The sequence below is a fragment of the Diabrotica virgifera genome, chromosome 1, assembly GCF_917563875.1.
Source record: "Diabrotica virgifera virgifera chromosome 1, PGI_DIABVI_V3a".
Lineage (NCBI taxonomy): Eukaryota > Metazoa > Arthropoda > Insecta > Coleoptera > Chrysomelidae > Diabrotica > Diabrotica virgifera.
The window spans coordinates 142,828,709-142,851,427 of NC_065443.1; the positions used below are offsets into that span (position 1 = coordinate 142,828,709).

The following is a 22,719-nucleotide window of genomic DNA, read 5'->3' on the forward strand; positions in this document are numbered from 1 at the left end:
AGCTCAGTTTTTTTTCGACAATTTCATCAAATTATGAAAAAAAAAAGCATCAAATATGTTACTAATTTCAAGCTCCTGTTTGTTAATTACGTATTTTTACTTACTGTTGAGTTTTGAAGAAAGATTAACCCGTTTTGATGTTTCTAAGCACAATTATGTTATTTTAGTTTTACAGGCTCTTGTGAAAATGCTGCCAAATAATTTAGGGGAGTGCAATTAGAACGAAAGCATGCATTGTTTCGGAAAAATTCAAACAAGCTTATATTTTTCTAAAACTTTTTTTGTTAGTTTATACACATCTTAAAGTAAAAAGTTCTACTCGCGGATTTGGCCGCTAATTGTTTATTAATTGTTTAAACAATAACAATTGTTTTGTATTATTAATTTTAAAAATATCGTTAAATTCATCATTTTACTTTGATGCTTCTGTTCCTGTAAACAAAATATGTTTCTATTTTGTTTATGATTATACTGAATCCGAATATGGCATTGCAATCTGAAAATTCTTATACAGAAGCTCTTATACAGTATGTCTGCGTAGCTAGGAACCACATGGAAAACTTTTTTATTATCAATTTTACGAAAAAAAGTTATTCTTCATAAAATGCTCTGGATAGTCAAAAATCTAAACCTCAACCATCAGATATCAAATTTTATCAATTTAATACGAGTTATGTCAAAAATATGAATTTTGTTAAAGAGTAGAGTACCTTTAGATTTCAGAATATAAAAAAATGCTATTATGAAAAGTTGTTTGAAATTAAAAACTATGTTTAAATGTACAATTACATTATTCTAATCGAAATTTTTTTTCAATTTTTTCTCAAATTACGGATATTTATCATCATTTTATTACAATTATTATGATAACTATTTTATTATCACTTTTACTTTTTTTTTAATGAAACAGCATTCAGTACGATGCTTGAAAGGTAAGTTGTGCAAAATTAAGGGTTTTATAAGAAAAATTGTATTAGTTACACATTTTTAAATCATTTTTAAACAAAATTCATGTAATTCATGTATTTTCCGCCCCCACCGTACTTATGCCCATACATTTTATTTCTTTTTATTATAATCATAAGATAGCTTAATTATTCTTCTTTTAGGTTCAATTTGTAAAATTTCATTTGATCCATTAGTTAAAGAATTACATTAAAATAACTCAACCGTGCACTTCGCCGTACGCTAGTTTACAGTGCGCCAATGATTGTGAGAAGGGTGGCTTTAGCGTTATAAATAAAAAATTATAGAAGATACAGATTTAATTTTAGAAAATTATTTATGTAAGGTTTTTTTTGTAAAATTTTCTGAATTTTTCAATGGTTAAGTCAGTTTTGTTCTAAACTTTATATTTTCGGAGTTATTTAAAAAAAACATCAAACTTCGTAGTTCATTTGTTTAATAAAAAATGAAGCACCCACTTCTCGAGTAGAACTTTTTGATATGTTGTTTATAAAACATTTCTTAATGAAATTACAAAAAGTTCTAAGTATCTTGTTTGATTTTTTCCGAAGTGAAAATCTAAATGCACTCCCCTAATTAGATAAAATGAAAACTTTATTCAAATTTTCGGTTTTCCTAAAAACTATTATTAAAATATAGAAAAATTATACAGCGCAAGCGCAGTCCATTAATTAGTAATAGGACCAGTTATTTTTGGCTTTACTATTTTATGTTTTAAGAGAAATCCTCAAACAGGTCGATTTTATTTATTACATCTTCTTAAAAATTTATCCACCTTTCTGTTCAACCACTGTGAGGTGATAAGCTTTTTAATTATTCTTTTAAACGAAAAGAGATTGCTACTAGAACTCAATTTTCAAGAGTTTTTAATTCCTTATTCGATAATAAACGATTTTTGACTTTTTTACATATATATTCAATGGTTGTAATCTAAATGAGAACTGGGACATGAGCAAAGAAACTAGAATACGTATAGAAAAGGCCAGGGCTGCATTCTTTAAGATGGAAAAACTGTTATGTGGAAACAATATTACTTTTAGTCTGAAAATTAGATTAGTGAGATGTTATGTGTTCTCTACTCTTTTGTATGGTGTCGAAGGTTGGACTTTAACGGATACACTTCTCAAGAAACTGGAAGCCTTTGAGATCTGAGTGTCTCGGAGAATCCTACAAATAAGTTGGGTCGATAGACTTCGTAACGAAGTTGTTTAGCATCGGATGGGAGAAGTTACGGAAGTCGTCAGAACAGTTAAAAATCGCAAACTTGAATATTTTGGTCATGTTTTGCGACACCCAGAGATATATAATATACTCCATTTAATAGTAGAAGGCAAGGTAGTCGGAAGAAAAGAGTCAGGTCGAAGAAGAACGTCATGGCTGAGAAACCTGAGAGAATGGTTTAACAGATCCTCTGCATGCCTTTTCCGAGCTGCCGTCAACAAAATTACTATAGCCAATTTGCTAGCCAACTCTCGATAATCGATCACAGCACATGAAAAAGAAGAAAATAGTCAATGGGTAATATTGTTGATCATTAAAGCTATTTACCAGTTGGTGGACTAATCTATTTTGTGGACAAATTTGCATTTTCTATCGTAATGTATCAATGGAAAACATAATATTTTAATAGAAGGGACTTAAAAATGTCATATGGCATTATAACAAGTTATTTTGATTAAAAACAAGTTTTTGATCAAATTTTTTAGTGTAGAAAACGTTAAAATACCGTTTTTTTACATTTTCCTCCATTCCCAAAATACATCATAATCGATTTGGCTGAAAATTTGCCCACAGATAGCCAAAACCTTAGTTTAACGAAATCGTTTCGTTAATCTAAGGCCAAAACATAGAACTTTAAGTGGTTAGAAGGATTTGAATTATATTACAATACCAAAAAAGTTACATGCAATAATATCAGACTCAAAAGTATATTAGTCCAGTCGGGATATCATTTGACTTTGCATGCCGAGCTGACCAAAATTTTATTTGTCTAATCTTTAGGGGTCAATAGTAGCCTAAATTTAAAATCGCGAATGAATTCCTCCGTTACGTTAGCCGCCATCTTGATTTTAAAGAAGAACTGTTTTTGCTCAATAACTCCGCCATTTTTAACTTTTCGACAAAAATGGTAGAAACTGAAATTGTTCCAAATAAATCGTTTTTACAATTATTATTACAATTTCTTTTTAACAATTTTTGTCGTGAGGTCGATATTTTCCGAATTAATTGTACTTACAGTAGACGCTTATATTTTTGACTATGGTATTGCATGTAACTTTTTTGGTATTGTAATATAATTCAAATCCTTCTAACCACTTAAAGTCCTATGTTTTGGCTATATGTGTGCAAATTTTCAGCCAAATCGATTATGATGTATTTTGGGAATGGAGGAAAATGTAAAAACGTATTTTAACGTTTTCTACACTATAAAATTTGATCAAGAACTTATTTTGAATTAAAATAACTTGTTGTAATGTCATATAATGACATTTTTGTGTCCCTTCTATTAAAATATTATATTTTCTGTTGATACTTTACGATAGAAAGTGCAAATTTGTTTAAATAAATACCAAATCACTGTAAAATCGGTTAAAATAACATTTTGAGAAAAAAAGAGAAGAAGAAGAAGAAGAAGAAGAAGAAGAAGAAGAAGAAGAAGAAGAAGAAGAAGAAGAAGAAGAAGAAGAAGAAGAAGAAGAAGAAGAAGAAGAAGAAGAAGAAGAAGAAGAAGAAGAAGAAGAAGAAGAAGAAGAAGAAGAAGAAGAAGAAGAAGAAGAAGAAGAAGAAGAAGAAGAAGAAGAAGAAGAAGAAGAAGAAGAAGAAGAAGAAGAAGAAGAAGAAGAAGAAGAAGAAGAAGAAGAAGAAGAAGAAGAAGAAGAAGAAGAAGAAGAAGAAGAAGAAGAAGAAGAAGAAGAAGAAGAAGAAGAAGAAGAAGAAGAAGAAGAAGAAGAAGAAGAAGAAGAAGAAGAAGAAGAAGAAGAAGAAGAAGAAGAAGAAGAAGAAGAAGAAGAAGAAGAAAATTTGATCTTAAATATTTTATGTTTACATCCCACAGATACCAATTTTCAGACAAATCGGAGATCCAAAAGTTTGTTTGACCCAAAATTGAGTGATTTGAAATGGAAATGGAATCAACCTAAACCAAATAAGTGTTTAGATTTTTATGGCAGTGAAGAAGTAAGTTATGCTACAACATACCACATAAACAGGAAACAACGCTCAAAAAATAGCGGAGCTAAGCAGGAAAATAACAATGTATGTGCATCAGAGATAAAAACAACCATATAAATAACGTGTGTCAAGAACTGGAGCAAAATGCAAACCGCCATAAAAGTCATGAACTATTTAAAAAAAGTTAAATATTTAAAGACTGTTAAATACCGGAAAATGTCTTATCTGGGACATATAGTGAGGTGAAATCAATATAGAATACGACAAAAAATGATCCTTAAAGGCAAAATAAAGGGTGGAAGTGTACAAAGAAAACAAGATTTCTAGTCCAGAGAAATAAGGTTTTTGTCGGGACACTTGAGCAGCCAGGTTGGAAATGGATTTTTTGGGTACTATATACCTAATACATTATAAATACAAAATGCCCGTCACAGTTCGGACGAGAATTTTACAAGGACGAGATACAGTAAACATAACCCATCTCCTGTCACTCAATCAGAAATCAATATTTGAACTCGTATGTAATCATCTATCTATACGCTTCCGGATATATAATTTAGATTTGCAACAGTTTCAATTCGTAAATACACCATAATTAATGTAACTTAAAATATGATAATATAAACATGCAAAAATCTGTGGCAAATGGACTAGTTTCCATGAGAAACATCACCACCATCATCATCATTATCAAGGAGATAACGCATAAAAAGGGTTAAAAAAGCAATTACTCACCCCTTCCGCTGCGACCGACAAATCTCAAATCGTTAAATTTAGCGACTTGATTCTTCATAACCGCTGTACAGTTCCTGAGTTCAGCACAACAGTTCTCATCATTTCCTGCCCGAACCGTAACGATAGTTCCATCCCCGATATCCCCCACAGCCACCACTTTGAATGCCATCGGCAAAGTTTTGTTCGACCGCCAATGGTTCGGCAACTGCGTGCACAAAATATACGGACTACCGGTTCTCACCAGTTCACCGGAATGTTCTGCCTGGATCTCGTGGATTTTGTGTTCGAACCAGTACAGATCGGGGTTTTGGTAAACTGATGGAGGTTCTCCCATACTGGACTTTGGCCACGCTTCTTCGGAAACGTTGCAAGTTTGCACTGAAACTGGTAGATGCATCACCTGATGTGTAATTGTGATTCTTAATACTGAAGAAGTGAGTAATTTAAACTTGTAACGGATCTGAAACAGAAAAAGAAAGATCATTAATGCAAAATATTCATCTGAAACGTTTTAGTACAAAATTAGGTAAATGATAAAACTTTATTCTTATTGTCCAATGGAAGCGTATCGTATTAATATATTTAGTAAAGTATTGTAACTACTAGCTGTGGAGTGCAGGGCCGGATTTAAGGGCGGGCAGGCTGGGAAGCTGCCCGGGGCCCCCACATTCTGGGGGCCCCACAAAGCACCAAACTTTAAAAAATCAGCACATTGAATTTTGTCAATTAATTAACTGTGATATTTCGTTACATGGAAGATTTCACTCCTGTTGAAAGGTTTCTCATATGTTTGCCAAATCACGGTCATAAAGCAAAAAATACATTTAATTCTCTAATGACATCTTACAGGAAGTTGATATCGATTTGAAAAAACTACACGGGAGAGTCCTACGACAACGCGTCAGTTATGAGTGGAAAATAACGAGCGATCCAAAATTATTGGGATCAAAGCTAGCCGTGCAAAAAATTACGTATGTCCTCTTTTAATCTCAATTTATATCATTGGCTTATCAATTAATTTTGATTAACATTATAAAACATAAAAAATCAGTCAAAATCTTTAACACAGAACTTTAATCAAAAATAAAAAGAATTAACAAAATTATAAGTAACAATAATAAATAAAATCAAACAACCAACATCTCTTCATAACCTAACTTTTCTTGAAGTTGACGTACACTGCAAAGTTGACGTAAACTGGTAAATATATCTGAATTAAGAATAGACATGCACTGTATAGCTATATTTGTCGTTCAGAGCCACCTATGGTGACAATAATTTTGGATCACACGTTACAATGGTGTTTGCGGCACACTCTCTAAATTTAGTTGCAAAAGCTGCAGCTGAGTGTTGTCCTGCTGAGCATTGTTCGATTTCTTGGAAATTCCTCTATTTTCACTTCCTCTGCATATAGATACAACTTCTTAATCGGATGTTTAAAAGCTGCGTCTTTACGTGAGAGCAACGCCGACCGTGGCAGAAATATTATTGTTTCTAAAAGTAAATACTACTAGATTATCATCTAGTGCAAAAGCACTAGTTAAAGGTTATAATCAGATTAAAGGAGCACTATCCAAAGTTTTACAAGACAATGAGCAACAATTTGAAATTCGTAGCGATGCAAATGACTTGCTTTGAAAATTGTACCAAATCCCATCTTAAAGTTCAGGAAAAGACTCACCCATTCATATATCAACCATCCATTTTGGTCCAAGGGTGTGGATTTTACGGCCCTTCCTATTTACATAGGCGTAACCAGGGGCGGTTTTGGGGGTTATAACCCCCCCCCCCATTGGGATGTACTTTAAGCTCTATACGCTTAACACCATAGCCCTCAGAGGCCTTCCAGTAGTTGTAACCCCCCCTTTCAGGTAGTTGTAACCCCCCTTACGATCATCCTGGTTACGCCTATGCCTATTTAGAGCCTGTTTTTCGTTCTCGTCCCCGAAACTCCCAAAAACTTCGAAAATTTAAGTCCGACCTTTGCGACTTCTAATAGTACTGATCATTACCTTTCCAACGCATGTCTAATTTTGAAAATTGGTTATACCATTAAAAAAGTTACCGAGTTCAGAAACATGACTCAATTTCTATTTAAAAAGGGGAAATGTTTGTGGATATATATGTATGTATGTGGCTGGAAAAGTTAAACCGATCTGAATTTTTTTTTTCTGTGTTTGAAGAGGGGGTCAGAGCCGATTCAGAACCGGTGTAGTTTGTGACTTTTGACCACCCATAAGCCAGCTATAGGACTTGGTAAGTACAAAACGGAATATTTTTTGGGGGTATATATCTTCGGTTCAAGAAGAGACAGAAGAACCGCAGATACACCAAATCAATAGTGTTGAGTTAAGCTTTCAAATGGTGTCTAAGCCGTCAGGATCAGACATACACACGTCTCAGTATCGCCAAAAAACTGAAAAACTAAATTTAATAATGAGAAACAATTTAAACCTCGTAACAATGCGAATGGTTTGTATAACCGAATGTGTTTACTGAAACAGGAATATTTGCAAAATTTTGGAATGAAATCTTATAGAGGACAAACAGCACAAGTCGTATTCTCCAAGATCCAAATATTGACCTTCACTCAGGAGAAGAGGCACTTAGATCACTTAGATCACTTACAGAATTTATATTCTTTTAAGGAATATTTCAGAGACTGAAATGACAATATCAGAGAAGCTTAGGACTAAAAATTTTTATCGCCATTATAGTTCACTTCATTTCCTCTTTGAGTCAGAGGCTTTCTGCATATGAATCCATTCATTCCAATTTTGGAGTTTTACATTATTTGGAAAATTTAACTCACTGAGGCTTACTGACATTTATAGAAATGATTTAGATGAAAACCTAGGTGTCGAACTGGTACAATTTATTTAGAGGAAATTGGCTCATCATCATCATCATCATAATATAAGTAAAGAACTTCAAATATACCGACTGTTAAAAGAAAATAATTTGAATGATGCATTTTCAAACGCTGTGGTGGCACTCAGTGGTGTTATGGCAAAATTAGCAGTGCCGGAACGCACTGCTAATTTTTGTTTAAAAAATCTAAATTCTCTATTTATTTCTTTTTCTTATCTTAACCAGTGCCGGAACGGCGTTCCGGCACCATGACACCACTGGTGGCACTTCGTTTATATTTAGTTCTGATGCTCACTAACTGCAGTGTAGAGAGATCATCCTCAAAATTTAAGTTAATTGAAAATCGACTTCGGTCTATGATGACCCAATAGCGTTTGAATCATCTCTCTATAATGAGCATTAAACACGATGTCTTAAAGCAACAAGACATGTCCGACATAATCAAGGAATTTTAATTAAAAAATCTCGAAAAGTACCCGGTCTTTAACCATACATTTTACTGTGTTTATTTTTAATATTTTAGTGTAACAAGATACAGCACTTGTATTTTTTATTATTTAAAAATATATTTATAAAAGTATGTAGATCAACATTTTTTTTTATTTCTAAAAGGGAAAACCCTGTAGTTGGCTGTACACCATTGTTATAACAACATTTTTTTTAATGGTAGGAGGTATGGCCTCACACCAATTGTGCCCAGGGGCTCACACTGTCTTAAATCCGGCTCTGGTGGAGTGCTATTCTGTGGCGGACCATACATGGTCATTAGATGCAAAGATGTGAAGAATCTCCACGATGAAAGACCCGAAAGTATAAACGTGTAAAGGTCGTGGCAGATTATCACGCACGCATCGTTTCCAGCACGTAGCGTTTAGTTTATTGATTTTAATGGTTTTAAATATGAACAACTCACACTGTCCGGAACGTATCGTATCAGACACCTCTTTGTAAAATCAGGTTTTTCGGAGACTACGCTACGTGCTGGAAACGATGAGTGCATGATAATCTGCGGCGACCTTAAAACTACTAAGATCGGAACATGGAACGTCAGGAGTATGCTCATAGCAGGAATCTATGCGGGAATGTATATGTATGTAAAATCAGGAAAATATATTATCAATCATAACGTAGTATTCAGGTAACGATTTACCAACCCATCCAAATGGAATTAGGCTTTATCGTTCATAGGAGTTCGAAAGTTCAGTATACAGTTATGAACTTCATACTATACACAAACAGATTAACACTCCTACGATTTACTACAGATCCACAAAATATAGATATATCCCGGTGCTATAACCCAATAGCTAATAAACCCGATATAGAAATCGAGCAATTCGATTTAGATGAAAAAAACACCAAATTCATACATATGAAGTCCAGCTCATTTTATAAATACAGTAAAACATAAATAATAATGAAATAATAATTACCACAACTACTTATATTAAATTTACAATCAAGATGCAGTAGAAATAAACAAACCAAGACACGTTAAATACTACTAGGAGCACTCCCGAATCATAATTTACAATGTATACAGGGGCGTACGGTCCATGGAAGCAAGGGAAGCATTGCTTCCATGTGCTTCCATTTGCAAAAAATGTTCTTCGGAGGAAAATAGGAGATTATTGAAAAAGAGCGCGGCGCACCGGCAAAAAAATCGGATGGACACGCATAATTAACAATCTAAAAACCAAGGTACAAGTTGAAGGTAGACCCGATCTCTCTTCAGAATCTTGAAAATGAATGTCTAAATTTTAATTTAATCACATGGCAACCTAGTTCATCATAAAACTCTTCTTTAATTTCATCTTCTTTTTCTTCTGTCGGGGCATGCGCATTAATTAGACTGTAGTTAAAGAAACGTCCTTTAACTCTTCAAATACACAGTTTTATGATAAACTAGAGTCCGCATATCAGTCATGCCCAAAAAATGATATAAAAATAATCTATGGAGACCTAAACGCCAAAGTTGGACGACAACAGCAATTCCAACCCACAATAGGTAGGCACAGTCTCCATGAGCAATCAAATGACAATGGCAATAGGTTAATAAACCTAGCAAGATCACTTAACATGGTGATTGCTAGCACATACTTCGCTCGCAAAGATATACACAAAGGTACCTGGAAGTCCCCAGATGGACTGACAGTAAATATGATAGATCATGTTATTGTAGACTCGAGACACCAATTGAATATAATAAACGTCCGCACCAGAAGAGGGGCAAATGCGGATTCTGATCACTACCTGGTCGAAAGTAGAGTAAGGGCTAGAATTTCAAACATCAAAAAGGAAAGAGGCTCTAAACATGAACGATACAAGGTAGAAGGACTGAAAGAAACAAACAAAAATAAAGAGTATAAAGAAAAGATAAGCATCAAACTAGAAAACAGACCAAAACATGAAAACCCAAATAAGGAGTGGGAAGAGTGCAGAGAAATCATAAAAGAGACAGCTAAAGAAGTATTAGGCATAGAAGGTAAAGAAAGAAGAACAAGAACGAATGACTGGTTTGACGAAGAATGTCAGATTATAACAGACATAAAAAACAGAGCATATTTACTGATGAAACAGGGGCACAGAACCCGACAAGCAGAGGAAGAATATAAACAACTAGGCAAAGAAGAAAAGAAAACTCACCGAAGAAAAAAGAGAGAATATATGAACAAAGAACTTCAAGAACTGCAAGAACTAAGTAGATCGACAGAGACAAGAAAATTTTATCAGAAACTGAACAAAAGCAGAAAAGACTTCAAACCGAGAACGACGATGTGTAGAGATAAGGAAGGAAATATATTGACAGAACAGCAAGAGATACTAAGAAGATGGACAGAACATTTCACGGAAAAGCTTGAAGGAGATGGGAGTGAGACGAACCCTGATATAACATTACACCAAGCAGACAACAGACAAAAAGTCCACCAACAATAGCCGAGATTAGAACAGCAGTAGACAAATTAAAGAACAATAAATCACCGGGATCGGATCAAGTAGCATCGGAATTACTGAAGGAAGGAGGAGACGCACTACAAAAAACAATACATGAATTGATAACAAAGATATGGTCAAATAAACAGCTACCAGCGGAGTGGAATAGTGGTATTATTGTACCATTACATAAAAAAGGGAATCAGTTAGAATGTGGAAACTACCGTGGAATCACGCTGCTGAATGCAGCATACAAAATAATGTCCAACGTCATTTATGAAAGACTTAGACCACACGCTGAAAAAATAGTTGGTAGGTACCAAAGTGGCTTCTGTAGACAGACGTCAACAATAGACCAGATATTTGTTCTGCGACAGATCCTCGAAAAAAACAAGTGAACATAACATCGACACACATCATCTCTTCATAGACTTCGAAAGCGCATATGACAACATAAACCGAGAATTCTTAATAAAAGCAATGAAAGAATTTAATATACCAACACAACTAATAGAACTGATAAAAGAATCTCTAAAAGTAGAAAGTAAAATCCGGATACAAAACGAACTAACGGAAACAATAGATGTGAAAAAGGGACTACGCCAGGGAGACGCTCTATCATGCATCTTGTTCAACATCGTACTCGAGAAAATAATGAGGGACACAACAGTCAATACTCGAGGAACAATAATTAATAAAAGCGTGCAAATACTAGCATTTGCAGATGATGTTGACATAATCGCAAGATCAAGAAGAGAAATGATAGAGGCATTCAATCAAATAGAACAAGCTGCACAAAATAGTGGCCTTAAAATCAACCAGAACCAAACAAAATATATGCAGGTAAGTAAAAACACAGAAATAAGGCAGCCACAAAATATAACAATAGGAGAATGCAACATTGAGGGGGTAAAAAACTGTACATACTTGGGATCCCTAGTCACATCTGATAATAACGTAGCAGAGGAAGTGAAGAGGCGAATATTTATTGCCAATAAAAGTTACCATGGCTTAATTCGGCAACTAAGATCAGACAACGTCGCAAGGAAAACAAAATGCCAAATATACAAAACCTTAATAAGACCGGTACTCATATACGGCTCAGAAACCTGGACACTCACTAAAAGAGAGGAAACATTGCTAGCCACCTTTGAAAGAAAAATCTTGCGACACATATATAAGGGCACAAAAGAAAATGGAATTTGGCGAAGAAAGTACAACTTTGAGCTATACGAAATATACCAGGATCCGGATATCATAACATTCATTAAAATAGGACGGCTGCGTTGGATGGGACATGTACAAAGAATGGAAGAGGGCGAAATACCAAACAAAATATTCAAACAGATGCCAGTAGGAAAAAGAACAAGAGGAAGACCGAAGCTGAGATATTTAGAACAAATAGAAAATGATATAAAAACCTTAAAAATAAAAAACTGGAGAAAAAAAGCACGAAACAGATCAGAGTGGAGAAGAATCCTGGAACAGGCCAAGACCCAGAAAGGGCTGTCGAGCCAATGATGATGATGGCATGGCAACCTCAAAAATCCTAATTTAAATATAAGTTTTTAAATCTCGAAAATGCTTATTTTCGCATTATTCAGCTTTTAAATCGCCTGTAACTCGAAAACTTTGGAAAAAAATGACAAGATACCTTTAGAATGGCCCACAAAACCTAAAAAAATATTTTTGATAGCAAAAATAGGTGATTTTTTGTATTTGTTTAAAAAAATTGTTTAAACAATTTCTGCCCAAAAATTTTGCCCGGCATCCTTCACCTTTGTTTAAAGGGGACATTTTTGACTAGGAATCCGCAAAGAAATCGAATCAGAATTTTTTCCAGATGGGAGCGGTCTCACCACATGGACTATACGATTATTTGTTGTTTGTATGTTTAGTTTAACAATATAGTTTTCACCCCTAAGCGAAAAAAGAGCAAACCGGACACGTATAACTTTTAAGGAGTAAGGTGTAAAATGGGCTTAATCGTAAATTTCCATAAAAATTTATGTTATGCAAAAGAAGCAATAGGTTATCTGTTTTTTACCGCTAAAATAGAACAAAAATATAGCTAATAACTTAGCAGATATTAGAATAACTGGAGACATGGTGCAGAGAGTACTTACACAAGCATACAAATATTTAGGCTGCTGGGTGAATGAAAAATGGGACTTACCACAGGAAATGAAATGCAGAATATAGCAAGCGAGAACATCATTTATAAAAATTCAACAGGTACTAAACAACAGGAAGCTAAAATTGCACTAAGAATACGCTTATTACGCTGCTATGTGTTCAGCATTTTACTCTATGGAATGAAAGCATGGACCCTCACGGAAACAATGTGCAAAAGGATTAAGGCTTTTGAAATGTGGGCTTACCGCATAATATTGAAAATATTGTGGATGAACAGAGTAACAAATCAAGCGGTAATTCAGCGGCTAAACAAAGAAAGAGAAGTACTGAATATCATAAAAAGAAGAAAACTAAAGTACTTTGTCCACGTGATGAGAAATCCAAAATATGAAATGCTGCATGTAATTATCCAAGGAAATTGGTATAAAAATAAAAAATGCTACATAAGCGTACTTTTCTTGAGATGGTTCATATCAGCATAGGTTCAAACACAATGAACAAAAAATCTGAAATTGACAATCTTAGAAAAATTTATAATTACATTCTTTCTTTTGAAAAATAGTCATAGTTATATCATATCATAAGGATTTTTTCTAATCTCCTACACTTTTTAATTTGGCATTAAATGTTAACAAAATTAATTAATATTACCAATATTTAAAATTAACTTTTTTTGCTTTTAAACATTTCCTTATTTTTGTTATAAAATTGTTTCTCAATTTCTTGTAGCCACCCATACACTATAACCGTTGATTGATAAATACTAAATACCCCTCTATAATTTAACAATCAACGCTATAACCATAGTTACATTTAATCTTTGTCAGCCATTTTTTTTAACAGCATAGACTTTATGTCATTCAGCCAGTCACAACATGAGTATTAGTGTCATGTGTAGTGTGTATGTTGAGTAAGTGTCTTGTTACTTTGCAAAGTCGACGTCATTGTCTTTGCAAAGAGACGCTAATTGTATCCGAACGTCTGCGGTCCCTCCGGTGAGTACCTTTGTCAGCCATGTATTTAGGATTTATAAATAAATTTTAAAAAGTCAATCAAAATTAGATCAAAACTTCAAAATTAAGCAATTTTTTAGTCTTTTTTAAATGTTTTCTGAAGAATTTATTGTTTTTATGTTTTTTGAAATGTTAAACAGCCGTTTTAGTAATGATATTTTTAATATTATGTATTGTAATCAACATTCTTTTATAATATAAATTCTGGTAAGTTACTCATTAATATTTTTTGTTCTTTCATACATATGTTCTAAATTTTATCTTATTGCATTGTAGAAATTCTTGAGAAAGGAAATAAACGTTTCCGAAAGCTTCAATATTGGATAACAGTATACTTTAAGGCCTCAGTTTGACTTCTATACCCAAAAAATAGTGAAATTCGTATTTCCTAATAAGTCAATTAAGATAAATTTGTATATACAAAGAAAGATAGAGGGAAATCGCGGCCCGGACGCAGAAAAAATAACCAGTGCTACGTTTCTGCCACCTATTAATTTATATTTATTAATATACTCGTTTTATCTAAAGTACACATTTAGTTCAGACTGGAGTCTTTAGATATAGTTAAAAATACCGCAATGTTTGCAGCGGAACGAGACTCGAACAAAAAAATACATCCCACGTGACCCCAAATATTTTACACATTTAACCAGCAGGTTTTCATATAATATCTAAGTATATAAATATATAAATTTCGCTTTATTTAATAAAATTGTCTGTCCTTGTGAATCTTATTTCCTGAAATTATTAAAAATATCAGGAACATAAGAAATGGTGACGCTGCCTGTAGACAGGTTATTATAAGATCATATCTTTCCTGTAGTTTACCTATTAATAATTATTGCTAGATATTTTTAGATATTTGAATAAATTGCATTGCATAATATATTATATCCAGTTAACCATATAAGGTCGTTTGTAGGGAATCCCTCTAAGCCCCATCAATGATGGTATATTATTCCACCAACGAATGTTGCCGTTACAGCTTGCCTGACTTATCCATTTGTATAGATTTTTATTTTATACTGTAAGTAAAAAAACTGATTGAATGGCTTAAGTCCTTGTATCAGTCATGAGTCATAAGCAACTTTTACTTTATTTTCTCCCGGAATATAATTTCCGATTTACATTTTTATCTTAGGTTATAGCAATATTAATCACATTTACGCCTGGTTGCACCAGCAAATCTTAAGCCCCAGCTTATAGATAGGGTGGCTTTAAGTTTCACTTATGTTGCACCATAATTTTCAATTCTTATCTAAGCGCGTCTTAATTGAAACGAAGTTTAAGACGCAATTCACGTGGCAAACCATTGTGGTAAGCTGGAAATTGATCTAAGACTAATGCTTGGTGCAACCAAGCATTAAAGACGTATTATTAAGATATTAATCCCGGTTGCACCAACAGATCTTAAGCTTAAGACGAGAATACGATAAGAATTAATATGATCTAATTATAATATTATATTCTAATAAGGATAATATAATGTATTAATAGATATAATTGATAATAAGGTAAGAATCGAAAATTATGGTGCAACGTAAGTGATACTCAAGGAGGCCCTATCTATAAGTAGAGCTTAGCTAAACTGGAGTTTAAGATCTGTTGGTGCAACCAGGCATTAGATTATTATTTCAGTAATGTGGAATTTCTACGCTGATCCAGCCAATCAGCCATGTTTCATTTTTGGCTAAGAAACACAAGAGCACCCAATACCCGATAAGGATGCAAGGCAGTATAGAAAGAGAGAGGAGAGAGAGAGAGAGAGAGAGAGAGAGAGAGAGAGAGAGAGAGAGAGAGAGAGAGAGTGAAATTTGTGGAATTTCAACGTTTTGGCATCATTCGAAGGTGTCCTATGTATGTCCTATATACCCTTTTTACTACAAAAACACCATTGCATCAGTCAAGATTTCTGACGTCAGAGTACTGCCAAAACTTTTTAGAATATGACTTTTCATTATCGGCACTTTTCATTATGTTACAGTGAGAAGCTAGACAGCATTACTTATTAGAGAAATTTTTCTTTGTTCTTGTTTACTGTACAAATAATATCTATAATTCTTTATTCTAATTAATGTCAATCGCTTTTACGTATAACTAGTGTGTGACCAACTAGTCCGAAAAATCCGGTACATGGCCCGAATTACGAAGTCGTGTCCCAGCGTCCCGGACAAGGCTTCCGGGCCATCCGAATTTTCAACGTTTTGGTAAAATTCTATTTTAAAATTTTGAATATGTTATTCTTCTGTTAATTCACATCAAATTGAATTGATGGGAGGAAAAAAAGTCTACAATATCTAGAGTGTACCTAATACTAATACCGTAATACCACATCCAAAACGCATGCATTAAAGCTCTACAAAAACTCTAACTGTGGATTTTTGCGTTCCTGTATTTTTAATATCGTCTTCTGAAAAGACGATTCAAAAGCAATATCACTTCATATATACACATGAATCAGCTGTCCGAGGAAAATACATGGAAATCCAACATCATTTGATTTTCTAATTTTTCCGTTTTTTGAGAACGATTTCCGGATTGGAAGTCGAAATGTCAAAAACTAACAAAAATGTAATTATTACAACCAATGGTGGCTAAATTCCATCAAAAATATTATTGTCGACAAAAAATGTGAAATAATCAATAAAATGATATGTTCTATATTTAAAAAAAATGGCCCGTTTTTCATTGAAAAGTCCCGGATTTTAGGTATTTTTTATCAGCCTTGTCCCGAATCCGACTGAATTGGAGTTGGTCACACTACGTATAACGCATGTACGTATAAGATGCATGGTGTCCTCGACCGGTTATTAGCGCGCTTATCACTGTATTAGAACTATGTATTATTATATTATATATTTGGTGGAATTAATATAAAGAATATGTCCACTTATATAACACACGTTTAGTAAACATTGCGGTATATTCTACTAAAGTGATTCATGAAAAATATCGGGCTGCCCTCCATTCACACCTAATTTTCTATTCTCAATATATCAATGGCTGATTCATAACCATCAATTTGGAAAAATACAACGATATTAGTGTAAAGTTCTAAATTATTTAAAACATGTTCATTGACTTGTACACTAGAATTAAAATATCTCCAGTGGCCGAGGGCACCATGAAACTGAACATGCGGTATGCGGTTTTGGCAAACCACTCTGTATTTAACACTGGAGGTTTTTTTAAAGCATCTGTTGTGTTTACTCTTACAATGACTATGCAGTTTTTTTAATATTTTTGATACAAAAAACATTGTAAACGTCTTCAGATAAAAATGTATCACGAAACAAAAATTGACTGCCATTAGATATTTGCCTATAGTTATAATTTAATTTTAAGGACGAAATTAGGAAAATGTTACCTCGACAACAGTATATCGGAAATGTTACATTGCTTTTGTTGTTTTGCACAATACTACTACATACTGCAGTGTTGCACAATAAATTCATGAAAATTCCTGTATCCTCAACAACGGTTTCCATGGAGAGATTTTCGCGAGTAAATAGTAAATTAATGTAAAATGATATCAGCGTAGCTCGCAATACAATAGATCTTCTTCTTTTTGTATAGACTAGTGATGTTAAAAAAGTAACTATTCGTTACAGTAACGATTACTATACAGAGAAGCAAATCGTTACTTTAATTACTCTGATTACTTCGTTACCTCGTACCAATCGTATCAGAGCTATTAACGACTATTGTAACTACTTTGATACTCTGATTACTTCGTTACTTCGTACCAATTGTAACAGAGCGAGTAACGACTATTAAATCTACTTTGATTATTCTGATTACTTCGTACCAATCGTAACAGAGCGAGTAACGACTATTGTATCTACTTTGATTACTTTGATTACTCTGATTACTTCGTACTTAGTGAAGGTCGTTAATATATCGGAATACCTATACAAAATACCTACCTACTGAGAAATACGATTCTCCATATGATTACCGGTACTCAAATGCAAAAGTAACAAAAGTAATCATAGTAATCAAATCATTTTTATCCCTTAAACAGATTGGTGAAGGTCGTTGTTATATCGGAATACCTATACAAACATACCTACTGAGAAATACGATTCTCGATATGATTACCGGTTCTCAAATACAAAAGTAACAAAAGTAATCATAGTAATCAAATCATTTTTATCCCTTAAACAGATCGGTGAAAGTCGTTGTTATATCGTAATACCCATACAAAATACCTACCTAGTGAGAAATACGATTCTCGATATGATTACCGGTACTCAAATACAAAAGTAATCATAGTAATCAAATCATTTTTATCCCTTAAACAGATCGGTGAAGGTCGTTGTTATATCGGAATACCTATACAAAATAGCTACCTACTGAGAAATACGATTCTAGATATGATTACCGGTACTCAAATACAAAAGTAGCAAAAGTAATAATAGTAATCAAAATAATGAATACTGTAAATGATTACTCTATACAAAAGTAACGATTTGTAACGAATACTCGAAAGTAATTATAATCAACATCACTAGTATAGAAATGTGATGTACAAAACAGGGGATAAGTATATTTTCTGGACTAGAATTGAACAAAGGCAGTAACGAAAGCTTCAAGAATGACATAGGATGTTTTATAAATCAAAATGTTGATAATTTTACAAAGTGCCAATTGTTAGAACGACCTTAACAGCCATCAAAATCGTATCAATTTCCATATTCTATACACACAAAGAATAAAAAAATATATGAAGAATTACTTGGGTCACTAGCACTTAGAACAAAGGAGTTGGTTGGTATTTTTGCACAGTCAAAAGGAATTGTTTTACAAGTATTGCGTTTTATTTTTCTAATGAAAAATATGCTCACAATAAAGGGATGACAGCCCAAAGCCTTGTCACGAAACCTTTAACATATTTTGCCAAACTCATGAGCAAAGACAGAGCCATACAAAACAAACCCATGAAAAACCTCATACCAGAAGGAGTGCGTTCAGGTTGAGCTGGATTTTCTACAAAGTTATCGCCTCAAAAGCCAGTCATTAACCAGACAGACTCTCAGAGGTCCAAACAGATACAAAAAAATAAAGAAAGACTACGACCAATAGTAGGGCCTATATAGTTTTCATGTTATAGGTCGACAAAATATTCCTCTAAGAGACCATCGTGATAATGCATCGTCCAGCATCTGGGCGAAGATGCTGGACCTAGCAATGAGGGGAATTGTTAAGGTTTAAAATCGCGTCAGGAGAAAAGACTCTTTAATAACATATATTTACAGCATCTTCCTCATAGGCGTAACCAGGATGATCCTAAGGGGGGGTTACAACTACTAGAAAGGGGGGGTTACAACTACTGGAAGGTTACAAAGTCCATCCCAATGGGGGGGTTACAACCCCCAAAACCCCCCTGGTTACGCCTATGATCTTCCTGAGCAACATACATTAGTAGCACCAGTGAAAATCAATTAATAACATGTTGTGACGAAGAAATAATTGAACAAATAATGGATCAGGTTCAAAGTGAAAATTATTACTCTGTCATATTTGACGAAACGACCGACATATCCTACGTGGAACAGCTTTCTCTAAATTTGATATATATATACACAATAAACATTCGTGAAGACTTTGTCAAGTTCATTGACGCTTATGATAATCAGTGAAAAACTGTACTTGAATCCAAAGAAATGTGTAGGAATCGGTACTATGATGGCAGGAATGGTGAGGTTTGAGGTTTAAGGCACTTCTCACACACGGTAAAAGTGTGAAAAGTGCCTTAAAACTCACCATTGTAACCCTAATTTTTTAAAATTACCCCCGTAGCTCCGGTCTCCCTCCCCAAAAAAAGTTCATGGCCCCTCCCGAAAATCGGTCCTGGATCCGCCCGTGACACTTGGTGCATACTATGAAGGTTTTAAAAGAAAAGTTACATGCATGCGTTGTGCACAGACAGAAAAGATTAAAATTAATAAAGGAAAGGCGATTAAAGGTGTCCCCGGCTAATGTTATGAAACAATTAAGTTAAAAAAAAGTTTCCCAAAGAGCCAAAGGAGATGCTTGAAATATTTTGAGTATCATACAAGATAAAATAATTGACGGTTTATATAGAGTTGGTTCGAAATACGGAACAATAAACACACTTTTTTCAAGAAATCAAATCAGAGAGTGCAAAGAGAATTTTCCTAATTTCGAAGATGTTCCAGACGTTAAGCTGTATCTAAGAGAAATTAGTACAAAATATTCTAAATTTGGAGGACAAGGATTTATAAAATGTTAATGCAATAAGAAATTCTCTTTGGCAATAAGAAAAGGTCTAACGCATTGTGCAACTCTAAATGCCATAATGCCTCAACATGTGAGAACAAACTCTAATTTTAGTATTTTAATACGACAATACAAAAATAATAAACATTAGAATCAAAAAAGCACGTTTTATTAAACCTAATCTAACAAATTACGACATTTTAATAGCTGATCGGGGTTTGACTAGTCAAACCCCGATATCATAAAATTAAATTTCGACCTTTGCCTGACCAACTTAGTCTCTCCTAGGTTTGACTAGTCAAAGGCCGAAACTGTAATTTATTTCGGGCTTTGACTAAGACCGTCAGTCAGACCTGAGGATTGCCTAGTCAAACCTAGGAGTGCCTGAAATTCGGACTTTGACTATAACATATATATGTAGAGTAGAAAGAAATACTGATTCCAACTTTACCGACAACAGCCGCTTTGACGCAGTAGACAAATTGATTAGACTTATGACCAATAAGAACTGTATCACAGAAGCAATAAGAGACATGATAATACTAGCTAAAAACTAGTAGGTACATACCTCCTTTAAACTAAGTAGATAACTTAAAAGTAGAAACCTAAACCAGCAAACCCATAATTAATAAAGAAATCGCTAAAAATTTTACCACTGCTAACAGACAGATCCAAAACGTGGACCAGCTCCAAAATAGATGAACACCTGTTTCTTAAAAAGATACAACTATAATATAATAAATGCAAACAGATATCACGCGAAAACGACTAGGTGTATGGTATATATGTTACAGTTCAAGTTGATTATCCAGTTGGAGTTGACTCCAACTAGTTGGAGTCGACTCTAACGGCTGGTTTCAGTAAAAGTTGATTATAAATATAAAATGAAGATTTATATTCAACATTTACTAGTAAAAGTAGACTCCAACTAGGAAAAGTATACTCTTCCCAATGCCATTTAGTAAAAGTTGATTCTGATTCACACAAACAGCCGATTCTAGAAATTAAATTAATGTTACTGAATATGTTCAAATTAGTCTAGACTGTATCGTCGTCCCCGTTAGTGAAATTACTCCGATTCGAATTTTTTGCACAAACTTACTCAAAAAGAGGTCCTTATAACAAATCTACTGGGTGCCAGGCAGTACCTTGATCGATAAATTGTTTAAACAATTTTTTTTAGACAAATTCACAAAAATAATTTTTTCACTTCGAACAATTTTTTTTAGATCATTTGAGTTATTCTGAGCAAAAAAAGGTATTTTGTGATTTTTCTCTAAAATTGATTGTTGTCGAGTTATACGCGATTTAAAATTTGAAAAATGCAAAAATAGCCATTTTCAAGGCTTAATAACTCGGTTAAAATCCATTATTATGAAAGTCAGAAAGTGACCAAATCAAAGTTTATAGCCCCCTGTACAAGATTCAGCAGAAATTTTTGTCACTATTTTATTACTAAGCTTTATCTTTAATTATTAACAATGAGCGCTAAGTGCGTATTAGGCGGCCGTCAATGGTGAGTGTTAAAGAGATGCACCATTTGGGCCGTCCAATGGTGAATCTCACTCGCACTCACATTGACGGCCACCTCAATACGCGCTTAGCGCTCATTGTTGATAATTAGAAATAATATCTTATTAATGAAATAATGACAAAAATTTCTTCAGGATCTTATAGAGGTAGCTTTAATCTTTGATTTTTTTTAGTTTCTGACTTTCATAATATACAGTGAGCACGTAAAGGTTGGAATAAATTCATTTTCTCGAGAATGGACGATTTTAGAAAGAAATCCCGAAACAGGTCAATTTTTATTTTTAAATTACGACTTTTTGGCATATATACCATAGTAGTGACGTCACCTATCTGGGCGTGATGACGTCACCGATGATTTTTTTAAATGGGAATAGGGGTCTTGTGATAGCTCATTTGAAAGGTAATTCAATTCTCTATTCAATAATAAAACTAATAACATAATTTTTTATACAGGGTGCCCATTTTTTTTTATTTTTTTGATTAAATTTACTGACATAAAAAGAAGAATGCAAGTATGTAATTTATTTAATTCAAAATACATTTTACTGCTCTCATAAAATGTTTATTTGAAAAATAATCATTGCTTTTCGCTTAAATTAAATGTTCAAGCTGTCAAGAGGAAGGTGGGTGGCTGCTTTAATACTGAATTTAAGCAAAAAACAATATTTTTATTTGTCAAATACACATTATTTCCGGTTTTCTGATAGGAGTAAAATGTATTATGAGTTAAATAAATTACACACATTCTTCTTTTTGTCAAAAAATTTAATTCAAAAAAAATATTTTTTGGACACCCTGTATAAATAATAATGTTAATGTTTATATTACTGAATAGAAAATTGAATTACCTTTCAAATGAGCTATCACATGACCCCTATTCTCATTTAAAAAAACGTAGATGACGTCATCATCCTAGAAATTAAATGTTACTGGAAATAATTATGTTCAAATTGTGATATTTATATTCTAGGCTGTATCGTCGCCTCCGATAGGTAAATTATTCCAGTTCGATTTTTTTGCACAAACTTACTCAAAAAGAGGTCCTTATAACGAATCCACAGGGTGTCAGATGGTACTGTGGTAGAAAAATTGTTTAAACAACTTTTTTAAACAAACT

General features: G+C 33.5%; 1 protein-coding gene across 3 annotated transcripts in view; it reads right to left on the reverse strand.

Annotated features, from left to right (window-relative positions):
- LOC114326376 (runt-related transcription factor 3-like) overlaps positions 1-22,719 on the reverse strand; it is a 339,983-nt gene that overhangs the window by 298,332 nt on the left and 18,932 nt on the right. For all 3 annotated transcript variants that reach the window (XM_028274736.1, XM_028274734.1, XM_028274735.2), the window contains exon 2: positions 4,873-5,332. In XM_028274736.1, coding sequence (XP_028130537.1) covers positions 4,873-5,269 — 397 coding nt within the window. In that variant the 5' untranslated portion in view covers positions 5,270-5,332. The remainder of the gene's footprint in view (positions 1-4,872; positions 5,333-22,719) is intronic.